At 38.8% G+C, this 10524-nt stretch overlaps 2 protein-coding genes across 2 annotated transcripts; both read right to left on the bottom strand.

Moving 5' to 3' along the window:
- Positions 1 to 3180: 3180 nt before the first annotated feature.
- LOC117485022 (protein mono-ADP-ribosyltransferase PARP11) lies at positions 3181 to 5674 on the bottom strand. Its single transcript, XM_034133602.1, has 7 exons — positions 5465 to 5674; positions 5241 to 5355; positions 5091 to 5160; positions 4921 to 4984; positions 4179 to 4312; positions 3935 to 4086; positions 3181 to 3832 (listed from the first exon to the last, which is right to left on the bottom strand). Exons 1-7 carry the CDS (start codon positions 5558 to 5560, stop codon positions 3528 to 3530), a joined length of 936 nt encoding a protein of 311 aa, XP_033989493.1. The 5' UTR covers positions 5561 to 5674; the 3' UTR covers positions 3181 to 3527.
- An 85-nt stretch (positions 5675 to 5759) lies between these two features.
- On the bottom strand, positions 5760 to 10123 carry LOC117485021 (protein mono-ADP-ribosyltransferase PARP11-like). The gene is made up of 8 exons (XM_034133601.1): positions 9966 to 10123; positions 9591 to 9715; positions 8700 to 8820; positions 8482 to 8557; positions 8061 to 8133; positions 7744 to 7871; positions 7379 to 7530; positions 5760 to 7283 (listed from the first exon to the last, which is right to left on the bottom strand). The coding sequence occupies exons 1-8, from the start codon at positions 10021 to 10023 to the stop codon at positions 6967 to 6969; spliced, it is 1050 nt and encodes a 349-aa protein (XP_033989492.1). The 5' UTR covers positions 10024 to 10123; the 3' UTR covers positions 5760 to 6966.
- Between the last annotated feature and the right edge of the window lie 401 nt (positions 10124 to 10524).

Raw genomic sequence — 10524 nt, 5'->3', positions numbered from 1 at the left:
TTTTGCAAGTCAAAAAAAAAAAAATGTGTCGTAAAACTGTGAAGTAACACATTTGTTTGTGTGAAACGCTCAATGAACTACATCTCTGGTCAACAACACACGTCACCAAGATGGCCGTCACTACTGTCTTGTCAACAAAACGATTGACTATCCTCACTATCACCACAATGAAACACGTCCTGAAGAATGTCATGCAAAGCTGCCTGCCTGCTTTCCTTTGATTCTCTCTGAACTGCCTGGTCGTTTTAATGTTTAATGTCAACCATTTGTGCAGATAGCATGAAGTAGAGAAGATCGCCGATGCTAACGTTAGCGTTAGCATTTCTCCCCCGGGCTTAAATTGTGTATTATAGAATGATCACACCGGTGACAGTACTATTCAAAGGGTTCACGAAATATGACTACTACTCTTACTGTTTAACATTTTGGGTTACTTAATGTTACTTCATGTTAAGGCTAATAAAAATGACAAGGCTGTAATGCTAACTAACGTGCTAGCTACTAGCTAGGTAGCTAACTTGATCAAGCCACTCCTGGTCCTTTCATCAGACGGGAAGCAAAAGAACGAGCAAGACCCATTGCTGGTATAATAACAACCTGGTACTAAGCACACAGGCATCTTGTTAAAGTTATCTTATCTTAGCCAGCGCCATATAGATAGATTATATCTATATTGCGCTGATCTTAGGTATCTGAATGGTGGAGGAAAACAATTGTGACATCACTTACGCGACTCTGGGATTTGTAGTCTTTCTAGTTACGTATTTTTCATAGTCTTATATTTCAACAGTTTTACGACAAACTGTGACTTTTTTGACATGGAAATGATTTTTTAAGATTGACAAACATCATATGTGTAATTCATGGCACAATTCAAACGGGATCGAAAGATAAGTTTTCTCTCCCCATTGACTTCAATGCATAATTTTTCCGAAATAAGGTCCCATTACCCGGAAGTAGGTGGGCGTGACTTCGCCACTCTATATCAAATCTATCATAATAACAAACTATTACCATGCTGTCATGAACGTGCGGTGCTGTTACGTGTACGCAAATTGACGTGCTTGATGTGAACGAGCATTTTGGGGGTTATGGTTAAAGTTGCCACAAAAGCAGCGAAGAAGACTTCCCGCGCATGGTTGCCATGGTTACCCTTCTGTTTATTCTCCGCTGTGGCTTTTTTTCTCCCTCCCCGAGGCAAGCGTTTGCTCCTGCTGCTGTAATTCAATGCAATCCCTCCCTGTCGAGGCAAGCACTGTAATTCTCTCTGGTTAGTCCACCAGCAGATGACAAACACCCACCTCTCCGCCTCTTCCAAGGAACGAGGGGACCGTGCGGCAGAGTTTCAGTTAGGTTTTCTTTCGCCGGTCAAGATGTCCGTTAAAGTTGAAATCTTCCGGACAAAATTAGAAAAGTGCCGGTCAAAGGTCTTCTTTGTTATTTATTGAGCTTTAAAACAAATGAATAATGAATCTATATAATAATATAATAAAACACGGAGGACGGAGATCTATTTTTCTCCCCCTCTTCTGACTTGATCAGAGCACGCTCCCCTCTCCTGCAGGGGGGCGTGGTCAGCTGCAGCTCACAGAATCAGCCCCCTGCAAAAACAGGGCTGGAGAACAGCAAATAGAGCGAAATGAGGCATGGCTAAAATGCATGATCTGTTTGGTATTTTGAAAACAGAAACGTATAAATATACCTTATATAGGTATGGCCCTACAATATATAATTTAAATATAACATGATAGGTGTCCTTTCAGTACATTTCAAGTATCTCAAAATTGTACTTGAATAAATGTACTCAGTTACTTCCCACCTCCGTAGTTCAGCGTCATTAGATGTAGTTTAATTGAACAAAGGTGTCTTTTTTTGTAAAAAATCCCAGATGCATATATAAATTGTACTGATGTAGTACTTTAGTAAGTGTACAGTTACGTATAACAACTTGCTGGGATCCTTGGGTAACTAATAAAGACGATGCTGGGGGAATAGATCCAGATGAGGAGCAGACCCCCCTGAAGGAGTGTAGAGCAGAAACATGTAACCAAGCCACTGCTGACCTCTGCCAAGTCTTCAACATGTATCTTAAATGTATACGGCGCCCTCTGCTGACGGTCTCCCTTAAGTACAATTGACCAAATATGTGTCTTTTTTTTATTGAAAATGAACTATAGTAAATAAATAAAGCCCTGGAAGAAAACAACCCTTCATGCTTCAAAATTAATAATAAAAAGCAAATATTTAATTTTCGGTTTACAGTATATTTTTATTATTTATTAATAATATTAGCATTTAAATAATATTTGCATTTAAATAAATTATTCACAAAACATACATAACAAAATAAACACATCTAGACATACATTAACTACATAACAGTTGACAAATCCAAAATGAAATAATAATAGTATTAATAATACAAATAAAAGAATGGATACAGTATTAATACTCAATATACATTAATTGTCAATTATTACCTCATGTTCCTTATAAATCTTCGTTATAGTGTTCTATACTTTACCCATTTTTCCCATCTTTCCTCAAAGATGTACATTTGGTTTCTAATTCTCATAGTTGTTTTCTCCATTCCACAGATTTCATTTACTAGGTTATTTAATTGTGAGTTTATTAAGTTATTATCTTTTAGCCAATTCCTTGTAATTTGTTTAATGATTGCTATTCTTATCACAAGAAATAGGTAGGAATCTTTATTTTTAGGGTTTAGGGTTAATGTGTTCTTGTTGGGAGAAATGCCAAAGACACTGGACATTTCTCTTAGTTGTATTATTTATTCAAATTGTTGCTAGGCAGCAGCAGTTGGAGACCCGCCCAGCCAGTGATGTCAGCACAGTGTGAGATATTTGCTTAAATTGTGAAAAGAAAACACCTGTCAGACGTCAGTGGTTGGGGCGTGTGGAAAATGTTCACCTGCAGAGAGTGCCTCAAGCTTTCTGGCTCGAGTTCAGTTTCTATGTTGGTTCCCAGTCAGAGGGATGGTTGTAGTTTGGAAAACAAAACAAGTACTCTACACTACCTGCACATTATTACAGTGTGATACTGTTAGTGTTTATTGTAGCATTACCCCTGCATCATTGTTCATGCCTCAGTCCTTAAAGGCCTTTATTCCCCGGTTATATTACACATAATAAAATGTTGGAAAATGAATCAACACAGAGATTTTAGTTTGGCTCAGACGAAAACATTTATTTAGAATATGATCTATTTGAAGATCACAGATAAATCTGCGTAATGTTAGTTTATTGTAAAACATGTGACAAAAGTCACCTTGTAAAACAGAATTTTTAAAATAGTACCTTAAATAACTACGCTATTTACATTTGAAGCACTACTTCATTTCAAAATTGGTAACCTATGTAAAAATATAATATATATCACAGAGTTCAGCTCCTTCAAAAATGTAGTTGATGTCGTAAAAAAATAAAAAGACTTCAAAGACTATGAGAGGTTTTCTACCAAGAGTTAGACATGCTGATATTGCACATGCTCAAGACCCTCTGTTCACTTCATCTACCGGTATACTGAATCAAATACTCTGGATATATCTGATTTGGATCAAATATTACAAAGATCTTGGGATGATTGACATCATCCACACAGCTGTAGTGAGTGTTTTCAGAACTTCCATCATCAGGTTTCCGATAAATAGTATGTCCAACCGTTGATTTTCCGATTATCACACGAGCCAAAAATATCACTTTAGTGTATTCACCTTGAACACCTCGTGTTTCCCCGCCATACAGCGGCAATGGATCCCTGCTGTCACTGCTGTATCTGTCTGCAAATGTTGCATGTTTTGCAAAATATATCCCTTAATAAAAAGACAAAGGAACTGAGATCAGACTCTGCAGTTATTTACATTCTGTCTGTGTATATATGTACTGTATATATTGTTGCACAGGCATTAGCTTACCTTTGCCATATACGCTGGCATGTTTTCCAGTCAATCGTAAATCAAAGTTATACTTGCAAATGCTGTCAACATTTGTCATTTCTGTACCATGAAAGAGTCTCTTCTCCTGGATCTCTTTGACATCCTGGATTCGCATTATCTGCTTCTTTTTCCTTTGACACAAATAAAGGGAAGAAGCATTTTGATGAGAAGAAAGTGGAATTATGAAGTGAATGAGATAGACAAAGTCAAAAGACTTCCTTACCGACAGAATATCTCCCACAGGTCCAGATTCTGGATCCTGCTGATTGACACGATGTCTGCATCCAACAACCCCTCTGTCTTCACATAGTCTGCCACCGTGAGATACTCAGGGCTGAGTTCACTCAGAGGCATTAACTGTCAAATACATAGGAAACACATCTGATAAAGGCTTCAGTTGAAACATAAGTATTTACTGTGGTGTAAAATAACTAAGTAAATGTACTAAAGTGCTGTACTTAAGTACAATTTTAAGGGAATTGTACTCTACTTTTTGGGCTATTTTGAACTTCTACTCCACTACAATTCAGAGGTAAATGGTGTACTTTCACTCCATTACATTTATTTGATACATTTAGTTACTTTACAGATTTGGCTTAATATAATCAAGTCTTAAATCAGACTTTAGTTACACCTGGAGTAAATTCACAAGCTACCCTGCAGTATACAAAGTCATTAAAACTAGCTGCACCTTTATTATAATTATAATCCAAACAAATGATGACATAATACACATTGTGTGTATCTGCATAATGAGTACTTTTACTTTTTGGCACTGTAAGTACATTTTGATGCAACACTTTTGTACTTTTACTTGAATAAAATGTTGAATGTTTACTTGTCACAGAGTATTCCTACACTCTGGTACTTGTACTTTCACTTAAGTACAAGATCTTGTACGAGTACTTTTCCCACCTTGTAAATACATTAATTAGTGTATATTTCGGTTTCCAGTCATTTGTCACCTGATATGGACATGTTGGATCCACCTTTTCCCAGAAGACAGGAGAAGCACTGAAGCAGGCGCATCTGTACGATAAAAGTGCTGAGTTTCACTTTCACTTTCCAGGAAACAATACTTACGTATAACTCAGAAATCCTTTGTTATATTCATGTGTTTCAAACCTCACTTTACCCTCTCTCAAGGTTGAAGGCCCGTTGGATTCTTCTTTGCCTTCCTGTGATGAGGTCAGTCTGTAACATTGCTGTATAAAACACACAAGTTATGTTATTCAAGTTCTGTATGAGGAGGATTTAATGTGAACACAAACATGTAGTCAGTTACCTGAGAAGTCCATCTTGCTCTCACAGTTACCGGATGATTTATTCAACACTGCTTTAGAGTTTCTTTTGTAATATTTTTCAATATCCTCACTCCTCAGGGGGTTATCAGGGTCGTCCTGCAGGATTGACAGTAGGTAACAAAAGCTAAAATCCTGCTTCAGATACATTACTGTTTCTATGATATGATAATTTGGATAATAATCTTAAGAAATGTTAACAATTTACCTCAAATCTGTGCCACCTTCCACAGTCTGCCAGATAATACCAACACCATGGGAAGTCTGAAGTGTCCATGTATTCCACTTCTTTATTGCTACACATTGTCCTGACAGAAATGTGATAAATAAGCGAAATAAATATGTTTAAATACGGTCCTTTCTCTTTCTGCTGCACAGATAGCTATTAAAGTTGGTGTTTGTCATGTATGAATGACATGTCAGTCAAAGCCACACCTCTGAGGGAGGCGGGCCTCCTCACTTTAAAATGGGAGGCTAACATTTATACCAGCAGAAAGAGAAGACATATTTGAAAAACTTTATTGGGTGTAACATGTGCAAATTACAGACACGCATATAGCTTTACTACAAACCCCTACACTCACAGCTGTGTTATGACTGAAGACAACAGGTGGTTCCCTCATTTACAACAGGAAATGCAAAGATCCGTTTTTGTACTGTTACGCCATCTTGTGGCAAATATATGTGAAACTATGAATCCTTATGTAGTCCTCGCTCAAACACACACTCAATCATTCAATGAATTCAACAGATAAACACAGCAAAGCCATAATACATTGTGAGTTTGTTTTCATTACAGTACTATACATGTGCTGGCTACATTCATTTTCCTTTTTAAAGATACACCAGGTGCAAAGATAACCTGCTTATTCCCCACAGAAGAGTGTGAGCAGGCGCTAACCTCACACTTGGTTTAAAGTCAAATGTGATGCTAGATATTACGTTTTGGTTGGGAATGGTTGCAAAGGCATACAAAATCCAATGTTTCAAAGAAGGACACACAGAAACATATTGCTAAAGGACCACGAGTCAACACGACATCACAACTTTATGTCATTGTGACACAAATACAAAACCTTTCATGGAAAGGGGGGAAAGTGCAGTGATGCATGATTTAAAAACAAAATGCAGAGGTAGAAGCGTTTTTTTTTTAAACAAGAACAAAAAGGAAATCCATGCCTACATAAAACATCACAGATGATGAGACTGACGGGATGAATGAGTGAGCAGGAATGGTTTTTGGTTTGGTCATTTGGAATGATGTCTAAATGAACATAATTAAGCTCAAGCGTGGCACTGTGTATGTGAAGGAGAGGCTGTGGCTGATGGCAGAACATCACGTGTGACCTAAAGGCTGCAACTGTCCCTCCTATTTTAAACAACTGGGCACGGAGATTGGACAAGTGAGCACAGATTTTTGCATTTGATAAAAAATTGCCACATTGACCGACTTCTTTTTTCTTTCGACGTTGCAGAAACACTCTTAGAATGTGTTGTACAAACTCCACACAAAGTCTCTATTGTCTTTCTGATTTCCCCAAAGGCACTTTATGCTCCAGTTAGGCACCGGATCTGACTGAAGGAAAAAACAAATGTCTCTTAAGCCGCTTCTTTTTTCCAATATTCATCCCGTCATGTGATAGTGTCTTTATTTTTTCTTTGTTCGAGAACCAGCCTCTATAAAAAACCAAAAAGTCTTATTTTTAAGCTTCAGTAGAACTCGATCAGATACTCCGGGTAAATCTGATTGCTGTCGAAAATGACAAAGATCTTTGGATTGGCCATATCGTCCACACAACTGTCGAAGAAGTTGGTGAAGCTGGCATCCTTGGAGGGGGGTCTACAGTACATAGGGTGACCCACTGTGTGTTCTCCAACCAGCACTCTGGCCAGGAACATGGTCTTGTAAGGGGGCTCCGTAGCAAATATTGGGGGGGCGAGTCCGTGTCGCTGCAGGACGTTGTTGTGCTTCCCTGTGGTGTGACAAAACTTACTGGAGTATTTGGCGTCCCGGGCAAAGTAGCTCCCTACAGGAAGAAAAATTGTAAAAAAAAGTTTAAATCATACAAAGAAGTGTGATAAATAGTTCCATAATGTCACATCACAACACAGAAGGATGTACCTTTGCCATAGACATCGCCATGGCTTCCTGTCAGCCGCCAGTCAAAGTTAAATGTACATATAGCTTGTATGTTGCTGTGCCCTGTGCCGTGAAACAGCATTCGCTCCTCAATATCCAATGTGCGCTTGACTTTTCGCAACTGTGTTTTCTTCCTTAGGGGACCAATGAATGACAACAGAACACAGAGTACTGATCATCACTTTGGAACTCAGTGCTCTTTCAGACGTATCAAAATCAAAGTAGTTTTATTCTCTTGATTTACTTTAGCTTTGTCTGTAGTAGGAGCTGGGGAAAGTACTCAAGAAAAGACACAGCTTACATAAACTAGCATTTGAGACATTCACCACAATAACACAGGTGTCTACCTGCAGAAGAATTCCCATAAGTCCAAGTTCTGAATCCTCTGGATGGATTTGATCGGATGATCCATAGTCCTTTCATATAATCTGGCAACTTCTTTAAATTCATAGGTGTCTCTTCCGAGCTGGATGAGCTGTAAAAACGCAACACAATGAGTAAAAGTACTAGAGCTATGCTGTAAAAGCTTGGCTGGAAAGAAAGAAAAAACAAACACAAATATTTGTTTTCTTAGGAAAGAAGATTGATCTGGGGTAAAATGCTGGGTGGAAACGCAGTGTGTGTAACAGATGTTTAGTGAGTAACAGTGTGTTATTTGACTCACCTGAAAAGGTTCATCTGTATTGATTCTCTCCCAATGACACGGTACAGGCAAGGCCAGATTATCACAGATAAACCTGAAAAGTAGAGGGAGAAGAGGGCTCAGTAATTAAATTGTTTCAGCAGTATAAGTGTGTTTGCATAGTATGAAAGACCTCCATCTAAAATATGTCTGCGCCTGAGGCATAAATCCTTCCTCCTCGTGTTTTTGGAGAGACCAAAGTTCGGGGTCAGCTGCAGGCCCTCTCCCTGTGGAGCTGGTAGGAATTCAGGTTTTACATCCAGGATTCCTGAGGCTGACACAGACTAAACCCTGACCTTTCAGATAAAGCATGGTCGTCTGAGTGCAAACCTCCTCCTGCCTGGCCTAACAGATGAAGGGTGAAATACAGACAAAACAGTTCGCTTTAACTGCTAAATCTTACCGGAAGCCAGTTGTAGAGTGGAGGGATCGTTTGATTGGCCGCTGCTTCCCTGTCGTTACATTGATCTGTCGCATTGCTGGTGAGGAGTTCATCAGAGATAAGAGACACAGAAAGTAACATGCATGCATTACTTCTAAAAAAGGATTAATCAGGAGACAAAGAGCGGTACCAGAACTCTTGACTCCTCTCCTTCACTTGCTGTGTAACTTATCACTTACCTGAGAAGTCCAGTCTGTAGGTGTACTTGGCTGTGTAGAACTCCATCACACCTCGCTGGTTTCGGCTGTAGCACTGCTCAATCTGAACACTGGTCACAGAGCAGGCCGCACTGGGATCAATCTGACAGGGGAAATTGAGAAATGTATAAAAAAATTAGTTTATTAAATATAAAATATTGATTGAGTGATTGGTCCATTGAAAGAAAGTTCTGTGGAATCTGTTTGTATAAAAAAAAAAGTATTTTCTCTAGAAAAAAAGGTAAACATATATTACTTACAGCTTCTTTGTTATGAGCAATTCCTGCTAATGTGATAGTGAATTAAATAAAGTCAGGTTTTGGCCAGACAAAACAATGAATTTGAAGATGTAACATTAGTGTTAAGAAAGCTTTTCTAACCACCACAATATGCAGATTCATTGATATTATGTAATGAATATGTACCTGCAGTGTGTACTGTTAGGTAATAACCAAGAGCCCATGGTGACATCATCTATTTTGTTTAATGTCTGATTCAACAGCTTAAAACCAAATTAATATTACATTTAGCACAAATAATGGAAAGGGAAAGCAGTGAATTCTCACATTTAAATCATCAAATGTTTGCCAATTTGACTTAAAGTAATTATACATATATCATGGACGTATTGCCTATTGACTAATAATTTCGGCTTCAGTAATATTGAACTGACATGCAGAAATAATGGCTTAATAGAAATAAAAAATGCAATGTGATTTGCAGGAAAAGCCTCTAATCATTTACCACTGACTGACAGATCTTTGCCTGTCATTTGCAGACAATAGGAGACCCAGGTGTCATTGAGGCAGGGGCAATAGCCGGGGAATACATTATAGGGAGTGAGAAAGTGTAAGGTCATGTCCTGTGAACTACCTCGAACATATGCCACACTCCACACTCAGCCAGGTAGAACCAGCACCAGTTCGGTTCCGAGGTGTCCATCTCCTCCATGTCAGTGGACTCCTCCTCCGCCGCCCTGATAGCTAACATAGCTAAATCTGAAATGAATAAGTGAAGAGACGCGAACACCTCAGGCAAATAGCAACCACAACAGAGGAAGACATGGGGGCAGCAAGGTGTATATTCGTGTAACAAAGCTTAGGTCAATCATATGTGTTTAATGCATGGTCGTGAGGGCATTTAATCCTTTAAATAAATTCAAAAAAATACAGTACATTGTCATAGCGAGCTAGCTATCATTAGCAACTGCCGCACCCGACTTTTCTTAGCTCTTCATGGGTATCTTACCGGTTTTCAGCCTGTCTCTAACCTTGTCCCTTTCCTTATTGGGATATAAAACCTTCATGCATTATGAATCACAAAAAATGACAGACTCCGAATGCGAACGGGTGACTGTCGCTACATAACATTTTCGTCTTCGTTCTTATGCGTTGTTTACTTTTATTTCCTGGTTCGTCACGCACAACACGTCAGTGCATCAATGTGATGTAACTCCTCCCCCTTTACACTAGTACAGAGTAGCCCTGAGTTTGGCCTGTCAGGTAAAAGGTCAAGACATTGCATGTAAAATACTGTGTTTTCCAAGTACAGTTGACAAATAAACACGTACCCCAATGAGATTGCGGGGTAATGGGTGGGGGGGGGGGGGTGGGACAAGGAAATAAAAAACAAAAATAAATAAAGGATGAATATTAAATAGTATTGCAAAGAAAAGGGGGGAGGGGGTGCTCTGCTGAGAATTAAGTATTGGGTTCTTCATCAATAGTAAGGGTGTCAATGTGGTCCAGAAAAGGCTGCCAGGTATTATGGAACGTCGTCAGGGAGAACCTAATCCTCTCAAGCCTGA

This window comes from Trematomus bernacchii, unplaced genomic scaffold (assembly GCF_902827165.1).
Source record: "Trematomus bernacchii unplaced genomic scaffold, fTreBer1.1, whole genome shotgun sequence".
Taxonomy (NCBI): Eukaryota; Metazoa; Chordata; class Actinopteri; order Perciformes; family Nototheniidae; genus Trematomus; species Trematomus bernacchii.
The sequence above is the reverse complement of the archived record's forward strand: the minus strand, read 5'-3'. Positions and strand labels throughout refer to the sequence as shown.